An 18947-nucleotide genomic window follows, 5' to 3' on the forward strand; every position below is an offset into this window, starting at 1 on the left:
CACGTACTAGGGTTACATCAATGCAGACATGACATGGAACATGTGCTAGTGTACACCAGCAACCACAAGTGGCATGTAATAGCTTTAAGTGTTGCCTCGTTATGAAAAGGAAAATCAATGAAATTCTTTGTAAAGGTTTGATTTACTTTTGGTTTGCCCTTGGCACGGATATCAAACTCAGTTGTGTCTAGTAGAGTTTCATTTTAATTAAAAAGTAAATAGAAAAAAAAAAAAAACCCAGGCAAACTGGAAACATGTGAAAATCCCACTTCAGACCTTCTCTGTTAGTGTTTTTATGTCGCTGACTTCCTACATCACTGTGAACATTGTGGTTTTAAACAGCAGTGCAGACTTTCGAGCAGTGCAATGGCAAAACTGGAAAGTTTAACAGGAAACCTCCCCCGTCCTCTCAGGATAGTGGAGTTGAAGATGTGCCTGGGAGCGATTACTAAAAGTCCTCTGAGCCTTCTGGGGGAAGTTCCATGGAGCCTTTCTTCTCATTTTCTACACTTGCCTTTGGAATCACTTTGGAGTCCTGCAATCTGAAAATCCTGCACTGTAAATTTGTAGATCTATTCGTCATCATCGTCTGATTCCGCCTGCTCACTTCTTCCCAGATGCTTGCCCACCCTCATGGGAGAACAACTGCTGGCTGCCGTCTATAGGCCACTGGAATTCCTCACCCTGACTCTGGGAAAAAAAAAAAAAAAGGATGGAAGTTTTCTATATGCGCCCACATATCATTTTACACCAGTAGACAAGCCTCTCAACACAACTGTTCGCAGTTAGTGGCGAGCTGCCAGTCTTATTATGGTCACTAGTGGGAGAAATGTGTCTCACTGCTATGGCGGCTAGTTTCACACTGCATAGCTTGGCTCCCAAAGCCATTGAACTAACCAGTTAATCTTCTTCTTCTTATGCTTAGGTAAATGTAGAAGCAAACATTGGCTTAAGCTGTACATTAGGTAGTCAAATTCTGTTTTACATGGCAGTCTGACAAGTTGTGGTTTGATATTACACCTACTGGTGCAAGAAGAAATTATGGAAGAGAGATGCCAAGATGCCTCAGCAGGCAGACAATATCCTGCAGACTTTATAGTCATGCAGGCCAAAGCATAACTTTTTTTGGGGGAAGGCGGTTTGGTAGTTTAGTTAACATGAGTGGTAGAGCTCACGTCTTCAGAAGTGATCTCACTCAAATCATTGCATGCCTGACATTAATGAGGCCAGTCAGCACAGTTAATTTGCTGTTATTTAGCTCTGTGGTTGTGTTAAATCATAAACAGCCTTCGCAAACAAGTTAGTGATGAGTAAATAGCAAAACTCAGCCCTGAGCTCGAAGAGAATCTTGTTCCTTGGCTGATGAGCTGGACTGTTGGCGCTCCCTTGGCTACAGACCGAGATGCTGTGGTTGGAGACGCTGGGAAAGTCAACCTCTAATTGTTCACAGAAGCCATTGGCAGGAGGAGCTGAGAAATGATGAGTGAGGCATCAACAGGGGTCGATGCCGAGATGAGACCGCTCACACTTGCTGTTTGGGGTTTTTCAGTAGAGAAGTTGAGCCCACTGGGATGCTCCCAAATGATAAACTGTTTGTCCTAAAAAGCAAAAAAAAGAAAAAAAAAACCCTCAATAAAATCCAACTCTTTTTCCTTGGCTTACTTTTAAGAGACAGACACTTTCTTCACGTTTTAAATTGGCCTTGTCATGCGGTTTCCTCAACTGGGCTGCCGGGAGCCGACTGTTTCCACACAGGCCAATGTTCTGTACCAGTTTTTGGTTTTGAGAAAAATAAGGGTCTGTTTTTTCTGGCAGTGATCGCCACGCTATTAAACTTCGAATTTTTCCCAAAAGCTAACAGAGTCATGTGCTTGTATTCTTCACGCCTTTTTGATCTCTGTCACAGTTGCTTGGCGTGAGGCACATCTGCCCCTGTGTCCTAACGCTGCCATGACCCAGTAATTCCCCCCTGCCCTCCACCCCAACCATAACCCTTATACACACACACACACACTTGTAGCACAAATCCAGTTTTTGTGGTGTTTTTCTGTGTACCACAATTTAGCAAATAACATCAGTAATGATTCAATTGGGCATAAAGTAATTGAGAGGCGGCCTGCCTGCCATCTGTCTGGTGAGATTACTACTTTCTGTGTAATTAAACGTGTGACCTTGTGGCCGCGGAGGGAGGTGCCAGTGGGTAGCCGCCACCAAAGAACCAGGCCGTCTTATTTGAAGTCAGTGGAGGCTGGCTGGGAAGGGGGGAGAGTTGTTGTGTGGTTTTAACAGTTTAGCCCAGCTGCTAAAGATAGCACAGGCTGATGTGAGTTGAGCTTAAGTGGCAGTCTCCTTTAGATGGAGATGTGTGTGTGTGTGTGTGTGTGTGTGTGTGTGTGCGTGTGTTTATACTCACACAGACCAACGAGCCTGTGTCAAAGCCTAAGTCACCTAGTCTCAGTCAATTTGGCAATACCATGAGGAGCCCTGCCGAAATCTGAGTGATCCCTGTGTGTATACAGTGTAACCAGGAGAGGATAGAGACGCAAGGGCCTAAGAGTGTGTGCGTGTGTGTGTGTACTGGTGGGGTCACGATGGGCTGAATAGACGCTGCTGTTTTAACTCTGATTTTATGTTTGGTTTTGTTTGGACTCCTGAGGTTTGGTTTCCCTTGGACAGTGTCCAGAGACTACAAGGCCTGCTTCTCCTCAGCTCTCCTGAGAGGCCGACGTGAAGGGCACTGCAAAGCTCTGTGATTGGATTTCAGTCCTGATCTGGCTGTTTTGCGTTGTTAACAGGACATTAAAGACAGGGGAGATGGTGAGCTAATGAGTCTTTGTGTCAGTGTGCAAGGAAAGGGGGGCAGGGGGAAGTTTCAGGCTTTATCTTCTGCATCCTCCATTGCGGTCGCCACACACCCATTTAAAGAAGGGGAACCAAAACCTCTGTAATACTCGGATGACGAAGAGTATTCAACTGAAAAAGACATCAGCACAGTTTACTCAGTGTGGGCTGGATGGTGTCTTACAATACTTCCGCCCAGGGCTTGGGGAAAAAAAATCTCTTGTTTCCCTCCAAAACAAAAATAACCATTTTAATTACTATGGTTGTGCTATGTTGCAGCCACAGCGCGGCTGGCAGGACCTGGCTGAGGTGGCACCGGCCACTGGGGATGGGGACGAAGTCTGGGCTGGCCTCCAGGGAAATTACAGGGTGGTGTGGATAGGGTAGGAGAGGAGGGGGCGGGCGGTTAGCTGAAGCCGGCCTCCACTCCCTGCTGTCAGCTCAGAGAGCCACTGTTTGCAGCAAGCAGCTCCTCTGTTTCATCTTTGCCCTCTGGAAATAATTGGAGATGTACTCTGCGCAAACATGTTTTTGTTTCAACGCTAAGTTTCATTGTTTCAGTCAGAAGGCCCGTGTATCTGCCCAGCATGCAGAAAGAAATCAATTTTATTCTTCTCTTTCTTAAAACAACATTTTTAAAGTGGACTCAACTTTCATATGTAGTTGCTTTTTTACATCCATATGCCTCTGTTCTCTCTAACCTCTTCAGCCATCTCTTGTCTCCCTTTTCCTCCCTTTTTCCACCTCCCTCTCTCCTCCCAGCAATCCCTCCCCTTTCTCCCCCTCTCCTCTCTCAGTATGTGCTCTGATTACCTCTCCAAACTGGCAATAAGTTGATTGCTTTACAGAGATGATGTAAGCCGCTGCCCTAGGGTACATCAGGTTGGATTTCTCCCGCTTTATCTTGTAAAGCCTAAATTAACAGCTGGTTTGGTTGGAGTTCTCCTGGATCTGACTAAAGGATTAGGCTTGGTTCTCATGCGAGTCAATCCAGTTTGATTTATTGCAGGTCTATCAAAAAAGATCAATGGAAGTCCTTTTGAAAGTAAATCCTTAATCGCTCTTTGCACTTACGTGTCATCATTGTGAATTTATTTTCTTCCACTCTATCTCTTGCTCTCTCCTTTCTTCATTTCTCACTCCCTAATTCTTATTCTTTCCTTATACCACTGCCTTGTCTGTTGTTTTTTTTTTTCTTTCTTTTTTCCACTTCTACACCCCACCCCAGCCAATCTGTGGTAGCGATCTGCCCCTGTCGATGGTGTCATGGTGAATTGCTGGATAGATTTTTGTCTGCTCTCATTAGTTATCCATCAGGGCAAGACAGTCCCAAGCCTGGCTTTAGTATCCTCTGGTTGGGATCACAACCAAAATAAGACCTTGGTGCTACCATTCTTGCTCTATCTTCACCCAAACTTCACCTAAATCACAGTCTCCTCTTTTCTTCGCAGAAGGCCCGCCACTCACCTCTGACACTCAGCAACAAGGAATTTTGAGAATCCGCCATGTTTGATGTCAGTGTGTTGATTTCCTGGTCAATACTAGGGAACAGTGACTCACTCAAACATTGAGGCTGAAATGGCCATGCTGATGAAATTGAATACGACAGTACCTGATGGGATTTATCATGTGATGAGGATAATTTATTTCTTATTTGTTTATTTTTGGCTCTGAAATTATAACACTTTTTCGGTAAGAAGCTCATTTACATTTTGTGGCTCCTTTAAATCAACAGAGCCGCTTCACATTTCACCTTTTGATGACATTAGCTTTTTAAATCTCACTTCTCTCCTCCTCGGTTTCAAGAGAGTGACTTGTTTATGGAACTGATACATGGGCACGGCTGACATTGTTGTGGCAGATTTTAGCTTATCACATAGATAAAGGCCTTTTAAACAGGAGTAAATTGAACCGCAATGGCAAAAACATGTGTAATTTTCAAATACTGTGTTCAGTATCATCCTCAGAACTTATCTTACAGATTGGAATAATGAATGCTTATGTTCTTCAGCATTCAAGTGCACATACTTCCTTCTTGACAAAATGATATAACACTCAAACAACACCCCGCTGCATATTTTCTTCCAGACATTCGTAAAGTGACCTGCCAGCTGTTGAGCAGTGGGGGAGTGGGGGTAAAGATTTCAGTAAGGTTCATATTCTTCCGCCTACTCTTGTTCTCTCTTTTACTGTCTCTTATTTCTCCTCCATCAACTGGGTACTGTATGTGTTATCTTCTGCACCCTCCTCCACTCCACATTTCCCTCTTCTCTTCCTCCATCTCCGAAGGCCATGGCTTTAAAGGAATCAGTATCTTGAACTTGAGCACCACCACTGACTGAGTCCACCATGATGAGCGAACCAACTTGCTTTGATGGTGCCAATGACATTAAGCTGGTGTTTCGGAGCTGTGGTGGTGACATCCACATTTCTCTGGAGAATTACTTGTTTCATTAAATACTCTGGAGTCTGTGTGAGTGTTGGGTGATGGTAGATACAATGAACTTGGGGCCGATCGATGTCAAATTCAGGTGTATCCTCCTGGCATGCTTGGTGAGCTGGATGGCTGGCAGACCTGGGCTTGGAGGTGTGGGAGGGGCTCTGGGAGGGTGGGGGTGGGGGCAGTTGTGTGTGTGTGTGTGTGGGGGGGGTGAGATTGACGGGATACGTGGGAAGGAAGGGCTTGCTGTCAGCCAGCTGGACCTCTTAATCCTACAGCCTTGGGGAAAGGGTGTGTAAGCACGTTTGTGTGTCTCTGTGTGTATGTGTGTGTGTGTGTGTGGATTGTGTTTTTCTCGTAGAGATTTGTGAATTTTAGCACACCTCTGCCCCACTCTTTGGCCCAGCTGAGCCCACGGTGTGTATGTGTGTGTGTGTGTCAGTTGTGTGAGTGTTTGTGCTCCAGACAACCAGGATTTCATGTGCGCTGTGTTTACTGTAGTCCTCGCTTTAACGGCACACTGTATATTTATGTCAAGACGACACAGCCTCTCACCCCCTTGATGTTGGAGAGGCACTGGGGGTTGGTAGAAGTCTAAGGGGGGTGGGTGGGGGGAGTGTGTCGGGGAGGGGGTGTCCTGGGTTGCTAGTTTTGGATGGGGAGGGATGAAGGGGAAGTTGTGAGGGCAACAAACACTGCCAGTACCCCCCCCCCCCCCCACCCCCCACCCCATCCCACCCCATCCCGCCCCATCCCCTGCCTCCTTTGCAGAGCCCTCTCAGAGTATCAAACGCCCGCTCTCTACAACTCGTGTGTGCACTTGGTCCTGCTCTACGTCACACAGTAACTAAGTGGCTGATTACGTCATCCTCTTGTCATTCATTAGACACAAAACATACTGTTTAGCCACATTCCATGCAAGCCTCTATTTTTCACTTTGCTCTCAAGCACCCTCTCTCTCTCACTCTCTTCCTGTTTCTCTCTCTCCCTCTCTCTGCCCCGCTCTCTCTCTTTTGGCGTAGACTTTTGCATATATCACAGGCTGGCAGGCTAAGAGCTTGGGACTTCCCCACGCCACACTCCAAGTCTTTGATCCTTTGCTTTGGAGGTAACATCAAAAGGAGAGGCATAGAAAGGCAGCTACTACTGTGAAGTTCAATGTTCAACTTGATGGCTTGGCTGAGGGCTTTTTTTTCCCTCTCTCCTCCTCCCCCCCCTTCTTCCCTCACCTCCCTCTCTCTCTCCCTCCTCCCGCTGCTCCCTCGATCCCTTCGCTGCATCCCTCAGCTGACAAAAACACACAGTTTGTAGCCAAAGGTTTTTTTTTTTTATGCCTCTGACCTCACCTCCATAGAACATATCTAGCATAAAACAAGACCTCCTCCCCATAAAAACCCAGATATACAGATGGTATACACAAAGATTCAGTCGTTTCTTTTTGACGGTGTGGTAAAAGGTGCAGTTTCAGGGCCCGGCCCTTCCCTTCCCTTTCTCTCTGTGTGTAACCTGCAGGATTCTAGTTTGCAGCTGGTTGCATCAATGCCAATCTAGGCCCATTGCTGCAACTGTGATAGATAAGTTACTTGGAAGGAAAAAAGTGTATCAGACCTTATTTCTTTATGGATCCATCCTCATGCTCAACGGGCTCCTGTGAAGAAAAAGAGTGTGTCAGGAAACGTGCAGTGACGAGAGAAAGACCGTCACTCTGCACTTTTTCCCCAGCTGCTTAGGCTGCTGTGTTCACACGGGGCACATGCAGCTTGTTCATAGGGAAACAAATGATTTTCATAATGAAAGCTCCAACCGAGTTTCATATGCAAACTCTCTAAATTAAGGAGGTATCAGATGAAGCTATGCCTTCCAGGTCAAAGCTAGGTTTTTCTCTGGTGTATCCAACTGTATTTAAATGACACAGACTTCATAGGGTGATCCAGAAAGATGAAGTGCTCCACTAAATGCTTTTTCGTTTTTTATGAGCTTCCTTGTCTGACTGTGCCAATTAGCAAAGGCGTGTGGCCTGCTTTTTCTTCTCCTCTTTTTCTCCTTTTTTCCTCCCTGCTCCAGCTCTCTTTCTAGATAGACGCTCTTTCCATCATGTTCCCACACACACCGCTGTACTCACACCAAGCACACGTTTCACGTTTGGTGTATCATTAGCTTAGTGTGCGGGGAGGCGTGCGAGCCCTGGCTCTCTCCTGCCTTATCTCCATGTCAATCACAGCGTGTGTGTGAACATCAGTTGTAATGATCTCCATCCAGCCTGTCGGTGCGTGTTAGCGCCTGGCTTCCCTCGCCCCCGGAGCAAGCCGTTCCCTAGCTAATAGATGCAAAATTAAGCTGATCAATAGATGGCCTCAGCTCATTATTGACATGTTATTGCGGTGTGGGATTTTTGTCTGGGGGTTTTATACAGTGCTAGCTAGATGCAAGGCAAAAGGAGCAAACAAAAAAAAGTTAGCAAAATGGCTCAGTCCACTTTAAATCCTCCCTGCAATGATATATCATTAGATTAAGATACTTTAAGTTTACTCAGTCTCAATAATATAAAAATATAAAGCAGGTTCTATTTATATTTCTTGTCCTATTGGAGAAGTAATCAGCTGCTCAGTGGTAGGAAATGAGATGGAGACTTTGTAAAACGCCATATTAAAGATTCATCAATAATTGGCATGTGTGCGGCTGTTTGTGTTGTGAGGGGGGTGACAGGGTGGGGGAGTTGGGTTGGGTTATTGCTGTGTGATTGAGCTAAGTAGTAATTAACCATGAGACAGGTGTGTGTGTGCGCGTGTGTGTGTGTGGGGTAGGTGTGTGTTTGTGTGTTTCTTTTGGAGCGTGTGAGTGCTTGTCGCTGTAAGTGTACATGCGTGAAGAGCGTGTCAGGGAAGGTGGGAAGGGTAAGATGGAGGGTGCGTCACAGACAGAAATGATTTAGAGGTGAGCTCTGGGGCGATGTGGTCAGGTTAGAGAGGGACAGGAGGGTTGGGGGTGGGAATAGGAGGGGGAGCCACCCACTCTGGCCTGAGCCACAAAGCTTTCTCCCCTGACCTTCCTCAGGTCTTATTGTCATGGAAGCATCTCCCATTTTAATGAGCTCCAATAACCAAGCCCTTATTACTTATTTATTCATTAAGATACCATGGCAAAGCAGCAGCACCCCGCTGTGTGTGTTTGCATGTAATTGCTTGTGTGGGATTTTTTTTTTTTTTTACTTCCTCTGTGCATGATATCATATTCAATGCCATGTTGAGTAACATCAATTATAAGATAATATATAAGATAAGGTTAAAGCTAATGGAACCTAAAATGCAGAGCTGAAAGCTGATGTATTAGCCTTGGTTGTTGGGTTACAAATCAAGACCATGTTTGAGATTTGGGCAGAAACCTTTAAAATTCTGGGCTTTAGGTATGCTGAAGGAATAGACCTCATGAATATGGAGGCTGTACTGCTTCAAGGTGTATGTGCAAATGTGAAAGAGACACAAAACAGACTGAATGTTTGTTGGTTTCGTATGATGCTTCTGTGAAGATTAATTGCCTGTTGGTATGTGTGTGTGTGTGATGCCTTCGACATAATGCTTTCTGATTGATGAATATGCGTAGGTGGAACTGTGTGATAGCGTGTAGTGTTTTCAGAATATACAAAGTCTTTGTGAAGCCTAAGAGTGTACACATTCTCTCCCTCTGAGGCATGTTTCATAGCTTCCTTATATCCAGTCTACCGTTTAACTAATTCATAGTGAACTCTCGCAGAACAAAACCAGACACCCAACATCAAGGGCAGCGTTCAGCTCTCCTCCAGCACAATACCAAATACAGCATTCTCCAGCAGAACGTGGGCGCTGCAATCAGCTTACTTTTCTCCCTCAGCAGAGCTCAGCTGCTGTTCACCTTTTTAACTCTACCCTCTATGCCCCTAACCCTGCTTCCTGCAAGCAAAGGTACGTATGTTCTGAGCGTATGAGTTGCCCAACCTCTTCACCTCAAAGCCTATGGCCTGGCCTTGCATAAGGGGCTCAGACACACCTAGGTCTGCAGACGTGCCTGTTCACTTCCATGTTGCCTCTAAGTAGGTCAGTGTGTACAAAACTCCAACCAGGGAAGTCCAGGATCTGATCTTTGCCCTGCCAGTCCAGCAGCCTGCCTCTGCTGAGAGTGGCCCCTCCACTGATTACCATAATGATGCTATTTTAAACTGTTGTACAGAATATCAGAAAACACACAAATAACAATCACTGTCAACATCCAGACTAAGGTAATAGCTGACGTTTATATTTTTTATTTCAGTTTTCAATTTTTGCGGGCTTGTGTTGGAGCCTTCAAACTTTCATTGAAAAGCACACAAACTGGAAAACGAAAAATCTGGAAAGACACACCAAAGGCGAGTGGATGCGCAGTTTTTAACCTTGAAGTGGTTTCACCCCTCATCCAGGATACATATTCACTCTCCAGCTCTGATAAGTAGCAAAACATTCTCATGACAGAACCGGTCAGTCCAGCTGGCTTTGACTGAACACATCTAGATATCCTGTTACCTGGATGACTGGAAATATTTATAGGGAGGAAAGTAGATGGACTCGTTGCTCACATTGAAGCTGAAATAAAACATTATTAGCTCCATCTTTGCTGCTCTTGCTTTAAAAATAAGCCCACATTTTTCTTCCAAATATTTCTAGCCTTTATGGACAGAACAGAAAAAAAAGTATGTAGAATAACTAGACTGGGGAGTATTGACAAGTAATCCCACTATGCTCATTAATTAAGTCAAAAGTAATTATAGCACTAATAGGAGTAAGTACATGCATTGATTGCAGTGCATATATTGTCCTAGGAGCAGTCCTAGCTTCTGGCTTCATAGCATTTAATTGTAGAAGCCAACTAAGGCACAGAAATTATATTTTTAAGAGCAAAGGAAAAGAAAAGAGTCACACAGATAGAAGAGTAGCGAGTGCAGCTCTGTGAAGCAGGAGAAACACCTGAAAGAGGCATTCTGCAGCAGAGCCTGATGCTAAAGGTGCCAGAGCGCCTGTTCATTAGCGGGGCTGATGGAAGACTAGCCAGCTCCTGCTGGCCTTCACCCTCCCTGCCACTATTTATAGAGCAGCCAAGATATACTCCTAATGGCACAGGGAGAGGGACAGTGGGAAAGTGGAGGAGGGTGCAAAAGTCAGAAAACGAATGCTGTTTACTTTCTGAAGCCTGCTGAGAAGTTGGTGTGGTTTGGACTGCAATCATGTCACCCCTCCGCTTCCTTTGAGAACACCACACTGCATCCAGGTGTAATCCTAGCTATAGTCTGTCATCATCCAATCAATTTAATTATAGGCAGTGACCTGTGCTTTTACTAAACTTTTGACTAGCGTACAATTTCGTCTCTGTGACTGTTGTAGAAAAATAGTGTCAGCTGCAAGTTGTGCAATCCTTTGAAACTCTCTCGGTCAATCAGCTGGTGTTTGAACAGAACATTTGTCCACACCTGCTAAGTAAATGTTGTCAGAGAAAAGCCACACTCATGAATCAGTGTTTAAGAGAAAGAGGCTGACTTCCAGAATAGGCTGGATAATTTTCTAATGCCAATGTATATATGTATTTATATATATTTATATACAGTCAATAAAAGTCAATAAAACTATTTCTGATTCAGATTTTCTGATAAAAGTCAAATGTTTATGTGAATAAGCCTAAAAACAAGCATTAATATTTTTTCTTAATCAAATCGCTTCGATTCCCAACCGATTTTGAACAATAGTAGTCTCATTTTAAGGCGTGAGTTGGGAGGAGTCGAGCACATTCCTTGTGTGGAAAAAAGGTTTTTATGAGAGTGCCAGGTTGAGTTTTTCTGCAAGAATGAGAGAAAAGGGAAGCTTGAGGTGGAGGTGGAGATTGTCGGCAAACTGGGAAGGTGAAGAGGGGAGGTTTTGGATCAGGTTGGCTGCCCTAGTGCTGTCAGGGCCAGTGGAACCCCCAAGGTGTTCTGGCTTTAGAGTAAATATGGGCCCAACGGACCCCTTCCTGCCCCAGGGCACGAAAACCCCAGGCTTTCCCACATTCCACTTTTATTTTCCTGGTTGCAAAATGCCTCTGGCTATCAGAGCAGGTGGGTTATTTTATTTTATTTTTATTTTTTTTTATATTTACTCATAAAATGTGCATTAGTAGAACCAAAGCAACTATGATGGACCCTCTTGTGTCAGCTAACTTTCTCCCAGTTTTATCAAGAAATTCTTGTGCTACTTCCATTCACATTCCAGTAAACCAATTCGCAAAGATTCAAACCTAACAGTGTATCCTATGGCTGAGTGGGCTGGTGTTTTTTTTTTTTTTTTTTTTTAAACTAAGGGGATTTCAAATGATCTGTGTTGAATTAAACTTCTCCCTCCCTCAATTACAGAAAATTACTGTCCCCTCTGTAACAAATTACATATTTGTATAACCACGTCTTTGCTTCTTTTCTTTCACCTGCGAGTAAGGACAATGACTGCCGGCAAAATCCACAACAGATCAAGACAATATGCTCAGCTCTCATTTTAAAAGGAATAAAATTGTAGTCAAACTGGATGTACTAATCTTTTAAGCTCCATGCAGTTTACTTGCAGAGCTTTGAATGTGCCCTTCTTACTAGCCTTGATCATTTCAGACTTAAATAAAGCTCTTTATAGTAGCAGTCTGATTGGTTTAATCTGCAAGCTGCCAATCCCAATCTCAGTGCTCTCCCAGAGGAGCTGCTGGGCCTGTCGACCAGAGGATGTTCAAATGTGGGTGTGCGTTGTCGTTCAGGTGTGCGTATGTGAGTGCATGTACACCATGTCGGGGAGGGTTCACGGTGAACGCACGTGTTATCTTGACACACTGACTGTGTGAAAGTAGAGCTATGTTATGCCTGCGATATGAGGAGGCCACAGATGGGCTGAAGATCTGCTGGACTCTAGATCAACTCCCAGCATCCATATGCAGACTCTAAACCCAAGCTGCTATCTGTATCTGTCTGTCTGTGTCTGTCCCTCCTCCTCGCTCACATTGCTCACATGGCTGGAATGCTGGATGGATCCCCAGCGGTCCTCATCATCTGTCCCATGTTCCCCTGCTTGAAAGTGGACCAGTGTTTGGGAGCCATATTGGCACATAAGGAGCTCTGTTGGTTTGATTGGTCTGAAGCCCTCTGCTCTTAATCCAAAACAAAACGAACAAGCCATGCAATGGCTGCTTTCTCCAGCCGCCTTCCCGCATGTGATAAACACATCAGATGGGAGCTTGATGGAAAAAGAGCTGCTTGTTGACCAGAAACGAACAGAACAATCCTGTGCTTGCGTCTCTGTCGTCGTCAATAACATATTAAGTTAGACTTCTCCCTGTTTATTTATTTGTTAATGGCATGTATTGACGTTTGGTAAATGTTTGATAGTATCTGGAAAAATTGTTTATTTCTAAAATCAGTCTAGTGCTGGTACTGGGCCAAAATTGTCTCTGTGGCAGGTTATTGAATTAGCAACAACAGTGGGGGGAGTGTTAGTGGGCAGACGTGTGAGGATGATGTTTGAGTGCTCGGGATGCCCCCCCATTTGTCTTCAACCTGCTTCCCCTCTGCCAAGAGCTGTGACAGTGGGACCAGGGCCCCAGCTTGTTTTCACTGCGATGACAGTGGGTGTGGATCTGGGTTAACAGTGCAGCTCATAACATGCCAAACCTTGGTGCAGCAGGAGTCAGTCAGTGAGTGAGTGGTCTAGGATGGAAGGAGTCTCAAGTTTAAAAATAGTATAGCAACAAAATGTAGTGAAACAAGTGCAATGGATTCAGTCTGTTGGTTTATAGTCTAACTGGCAAATTAAAAATAAACAGTGTGTGAAAAAATTTTTATTTGTTGTAACCCCCCAACCCCACACACATGGGAAAGCAGTAGTGGACAGGAAAATAGGGACAGTGAGAGTGAGTTCATCCCCCTGTAAGGATTTAGAGGAGTCTCTTGTCTTTCACTTCATCAGAGACAATTGAGTCATTCAGCTCCTTTTGTGGGGCAGGACTGGTGAGGAGGGGTGCAGGGTAGGGAGAGAGGGAGGGAGGGTGGGTGGTGAGGAGAAGGAGAAGGAGAAACCGTCTGCTGCATGACCCAGAGCTGGAGCACAACCACTGGGTGGCTTTTACATGGTGGGGGTCTGACAAGGGGGGCTGATTAGTGTGTGTGTGTGTGTGTTTGTATGTGTGGTGGTGTGGTGGGGGCCAGAGGATAAGAGAGAGTTATCCTGGAACTCCAGAGCAATTTGTCACATTGGAATGGCTCTTGAGTTACCCGGGGGGCCCCCTCATAGCAGGAGAGTTTTTAGGTCGCAGAGTGGGGAACTGGGAGGGGCTTGGAGCAGTAGAGAAGGGTCAGAGGTCACAGGCCTACTCAAGCCCAGGCGATGTGTCCGTTAGCACGGCAGACAGGCGGGTGGAGAAAGAGAGACAGAGAGAGAGAGAGCGGAAGGAGGCCAAGAAGGGGGTGGTCGGAAAGCCCAGTGCTTGCCAGGGCTCCGTTTTCCTTGGCATGCTTGTAAAACCTGCAGGAGAGATTAGTGTGTGAGAACATTTGCAATAGCAGTGCTGAAGAGGAGCCACTTGTCAGGGCATGCGCTCCGGTGCCCTCCCTCTCTCTGTAGTCTTTCAGAGTTTCTCTACCTTATTGCCACACTCAGGGGTGTCACCTTCATGCTCGTTACCCGTCTCCTCAGAATGTCCTCTCGACCCCTCTGCCAGCTGCAGCTGTGTTTGAATATTTGCATGAGTGAGCATGTGCGTACACGCGATGGAAGGACTTTCCCATGGATAAGCCCCCGCCCCCCCGTTTTCTTCAACTTCTTCACCACCACCCTGTCTTCAAGCCCCTCTGGCACCAATGGACACTGTCTTGAATTACCTCATAGATGACAGCAGCCCTGTCACTTCTTCCCCCCCGCCCTCCTCCTTTCTACCCTTCATGGCAATTAATACCCAGTGTGTTGGGTCAGTAAAAATCCACAAGAACTCAACTTCAACTTTCCACTCTCAGGACATACAAACGAGCATAAACAAACCCAGTTTTTGAGCAGTAAAAGCCATCTTGGGGTCATAAATGAGTGGTCGTAGTGGAGACAGAACAGGCAGCAAACTTTTTTTTTTTATTCGCAGGGGCTGTAACCAAGGACATGGAGTCAATAACTCCCTCCAGCGTCTACCACTGGCAGGCACCCCACAGTGAACTCTTCGCTAATTACCACTGATATAGACACAGTCTCAGGAAGGGTCGCGACACACTCACTCTCTGACCAGCGCGGACACACATGCACACACACTCGCTCAGACATGCATACAAACTAGCGGTCACCCTTGCTGAATGGCAACACAAATTGAATTAATGTACATACCTGTCCATACAGGAGCCGAGTTGCCATTAGAGAGCCATGGCTGACTTGCACTTCACAGACTGTGTTAAGGACTAGGTGGACTGATTGGGTCTAATTTATAACACAATAAATCTTTCTGTCACCATATGCTAAAATGTGATCCTGGGTTTTAGGTTTGTTCTTTAAAAGATTTCTTTAAAATTGTTGCCCAAATGGCATTATAGGCCCAGATCCAAGCACATTAATATTAGCACGTTTGTTTTTAATGACACTGGCCTTTGAAATATCTGTGGCACCAAGGTCACACCAAGCTTCAATTATATTAATTAGCCTGCACCAGAGGTCGTTCCTGTGTCTGTTCTTGTGTTTTTGAAATTCTTGACAAAACCGTTTAATAGCAAAAAATATTACTTCATTAGGATTCATTAGTGTTACAATATACTTTGTCAATAAAAGCGCATTTCATTGTGTGCAAATTCAGGAAAATGGCAATCACACTGGCATTTAAATGTAATATTGCGACAAGTGGTTTTTCAAAGGTCTTTTGTTTTCCACTGTTTACAGCTGTCAGCCTTGATATTGAGTTTCACACTATTTTCCAATATTTGCAGTTTTCAGACATTTCACCAATCAGTACTGTAACCGTTCCACAGGCCTCAGAGCTGAAACAGAAGCTGTGACCTCTCTCCATCAAATTTGGTGGCTGTGGCATTGATAAGCAGAGTTTGGACCACATACTGGAGCAAAACAACAACAGGCAGTCAGTGGCTAAAATCCACAGGACATGACAGCAGATTTGGTTTGTTTGTCATGTTTTATTATGATTGAATAAAAGACAATGAGGAAAAGAGTCCCTCCGTGTAATTTTAAGAAGACGGACAAAGCAGACCATTTTAGGTAGAACAGTCAACATAACACGTCATCAAATTGAAAGGACTACACCCAGTTTACAACACAGGCAGATGTCTCTCATGACCCTTGTTTCTGCTTATCTTGTTTTCCGTACTTATGCGTATGACCAATGGAGAGAGAGAGAGAGAGAGACAGAGAGAGAGAGAGAGGAGGGGGGGTGGGTGGGTGGATGTGTGGGAGCGAGAAAAAGAAAGAGAGACTCCTGATAGAGGCTAAGTCAATCATTTATGGGGGCAGTCAGGAGGTTTAGCCTCAGAGGAGTATGGTGAGACGCCACGCTTTAACCTCTTTATGGGTTCCAATAAAACTCTGACAACAGTCACATTTATGACATAAGGTCATCTTAAAGCCGTAAGTTGTGTACGATACTACCCGTAACCTCTGCCCTCTCCCAACTCAAAATTAGTGACCCAGTCAAATCCAAAGCCACTACTCGGCTACTTAAGAAACAAGTTGTTAGTTTTTTTTTTATTTTTTTTTATTTTTTTTTATTCTTCTGAGATGGAGCTTGGTTATTAAAGCAGTTTCCTGCTTTATATATATATATATATATATATATATATATATATATATATATATATATATATGTATATAAAAACAACTTTTAATGATAATAACAAAATGTCTCTTGGTTAAGTCACCATTGTATTCACTTGTGCTGGACTTGCAGATGCATGCATGAGGCTATCTTCACCCCATCCACCATCTGCCTCAAGATCTTTGTTTGCTTTTCCATGTTTTTGAGTTTCCACACCCATACACCTGTCAAGAAATGTCGTCTCCCCTTTTGTTTTGGTCTTATTTTAATTTGTTCTTTTGGTTTTTGCTTTCTGCATTGTTAACATGTTTTGTTTCTTTCTTTCCATTCTGTTTCCTTTCTGCCATTCAGTACCTACAGATGAAATGGCCCCTGCTAGATGTTCAACCAGGAGGTCTTCAAAGTAGACAAGCACTTAAAGATGCCAGGTCCCCATCACCGGCACACATCGTTGTAAGTAACACTCCACTCGGTATTTTTCCTCTTTCACCAGCTCTTCTTCCCTTATTCATGACAGAAAGACAAACAGACCCTGCTTCCCTTCTCTCATCCATCCTGCAAACATTTTCCCAATGAATGGATGCTTTAACTTGATAAAAATGCATATTTGTTTGCATTTGCCCTTAAATCACAGTCACTGAGAAGCTCAGTCAGTTTTATGTAAACTTGTTCTTCTATACATGCAAATTTTGACAATGAAAGTTTTGTGGGCCGCAGAAAGTAGAGCTTTTGTCTGCTTGTGAGTGATTGGGAGGCGGATGGCACTGGGTGCTGCCACTGTGGCAGGTGCAGCAGTTGTTCTTTGGACAGCCACGCTGCCTGTAATCCCAAAGAAAATGATAACTCCCAGCTCAGCTTTACGCTGAGCCGGCTGATAATACAAAACTGGTCTCATGTTGACAACTTTTTTTCATGAGAGTGAGCCAGTGCTGGGCTGCTAACGTGCTTTCTTTGAAGGAAGTGTGGGCGCTCCTTCAACATTGATTACCCTATCCATGGAGTTGGAGGAGTGCTCTGGCAGGAGAGTTGGCTTGACCGCCATAGGGGCCTATGCAGCACATACACATAACAGAGCACCCACCCCAGGCATGTCGATATCTAAGAGGGTAGCAGCTCTAGAATGAACAGTTGAATGCAAACTTAGCATTTAGCCAAAGGCATAAAGTTTTCAGGAGGTCAGCGAAAAGGTTGAACATAGGGAGGTGTACGTATGTGGTCATAGGGTTAGTAAGCCAGGAAAATCAATGAGAGTGGGGACTGAGCAGAATTAATGAGGTGACCATGAATGCCCTCGGCCATTATTGGCACAGTTTTTACTTTTTGTTTTGGAGTCTTGTATCTTTTACATATTGTTACAAACAAAAAAAAAATGTTCATAAAAAAAGATGGAGCAGCCTTCCTAGTTGGTATGTGCATGAATGCAGTATCTCCTCTGGTAAAAGTTCAGCACTGAAGCTAATAACGCAGTTGACCCTTTTTGGTCCATGTACTCTGTGCCTGAACACAGAGCTCACATGGTAAGCAGTGACAATTTTTATCACCCAGATTACACTCTGAAGAGACAGTGTCCCTCTGAGTCATACTTGATCAGTTCAGTTACTTTTACGGTCTGCAATAAAACCCATCTTGAGCAGTTACCCAGAAGTTGGCGAGCCAAGGCCTCCTTAGTATATTGCCAATTTAAATTAAGCATGCCTTAAAATAGCAGGAGTTGACAAGGTTGTATATTTGAAAAAGAAACCTTGTCAAAAGTTGTGTTTAGGACAAAGAGCTGGAGATGACAGTGTTGTTCCGAACAAAACAAGCCCGGCTAAGGCCCTCCTTATCTTCCCCCTGTGATGCTGCAGTTATTTTTATACCAAAGAGTTCAGCTGCCTCTTCTTACTATGTTATTTTAGGAGACGCTGAAAGACTCCCAGTTCCTATGAAGTCATTAAACTGTTTGTAGGAAGCAAAGGCTGCAGGTAAATACTTGAGGTTTTATCCTGCTATGAGTCACGTGGCTGTAAATACTCACCCCCGCATATATTCACCTCACCTCCTGTATGACTCAGGAAGTTTGAGAACAGAACTAAAGTGTAAAGGTTGCAGCTACAAGCTCTTAGAGAGTGTTTGTGACGTCATACTACTTTCTATACAAATCTGTTATGTATACATTTAATTACATTGATTAATGACAACCTGGCTACTATAAGGATAGATCCAAATATTTTTGGATGGAAATTTTTTCTGGCACGCTAAATTTAAGGATATATTTTTTCCTATGTACACAGACAGTTGTCTGTGTACAAATACAAGCAGTTGAGTGTGCAACACTTAACAGGCTTGGAACAAACAGACAACACCACAAAACAAAAGCTGGCTGTGGGGCAAAAACAGACTTGAAACAACAAAGATGGACAACCAGACAAATGGAATAAAATGAGCTTGCACATTTGTGAAGTTGTGTACCAATTAACAACAACAAAATGTTGTGAGGTACGCGATGAGGTGCATGAGAAGAGAACACAAAAAGTGGTATATTCTAGATTATTTCCATTTTAAAAAAATGTGGTAGTGACCTTCACATCAGTCAAATGGTTAATGACAATTTTTTTCCTTGATAGGGAAAAAGGTCATAGTTTGCGATATCATTTAAACAAAGGCTGAAGTGTATACAATGGTTTAACATTAACAAAAAATGACCAATGCTTCTTTGTCTTTGTGTTATACCCACAATACATTTATGATTTTGAGTTGAATTTTGAGTGCAGATACGGCAGGGTAACAATAAGTGTGATCTTAGAAAAGCCTACATGGAGTTCAGAGACTCTTTCAAATTCCAAAGGTGTCTTTGCAAGGTAAAAAATAATGGTTGGAGTTG

At 44.1% G+C, this 18947-nt stretch overlaps 1 protein-coding gene across 22 annotated transcripts in view; it reads left to right on the top strand.

The window, feature by feature from the left end:
• tcf7l2 (transcription factor 7 like 2) overlaps positions 1–18947 on the top strand; it is an 86363-nt gene that overhangs the window by 13853 nt on the left and 53563 nt on the right. For 16 of the 22 annotated variants that reach the window (XM_029527422.1, XM_029527435.1, XM_029527425.1 and 13 more), the window contains exon 4: positions 16436–16537. The exons of 2 other annotated variants lie outside the window; for them this stretch is intronic. In XM_029527422.1, coding sequence (XP_029383282.1) covers positions 16436–16537 — 102 coding nt within the window. Of the gene's footprint in view, positions 1–9356; positions 9384–16425; positions 16538–18947 lie in introns of all 22 variants that reach the window. 4 more of the 22 variants (XM_029527429.1, XM_029527437.1, XM_029527432.1 and 1 more) reach the window with 1 other exon arrangement.

This window comes from Echeneis naucrates, chromosome 19 (genome assembly GCF_900963305.1).
Source record: "Echeneis naucrates chromosome 19, fEcheNa1.1, whole genome shotgun sequence".
NCBI lineage: Eukaryota > Metazoa > Chordata > Actinopteri > Carangiformes > Echeneidae > Echeneis > Echeneis naucrates.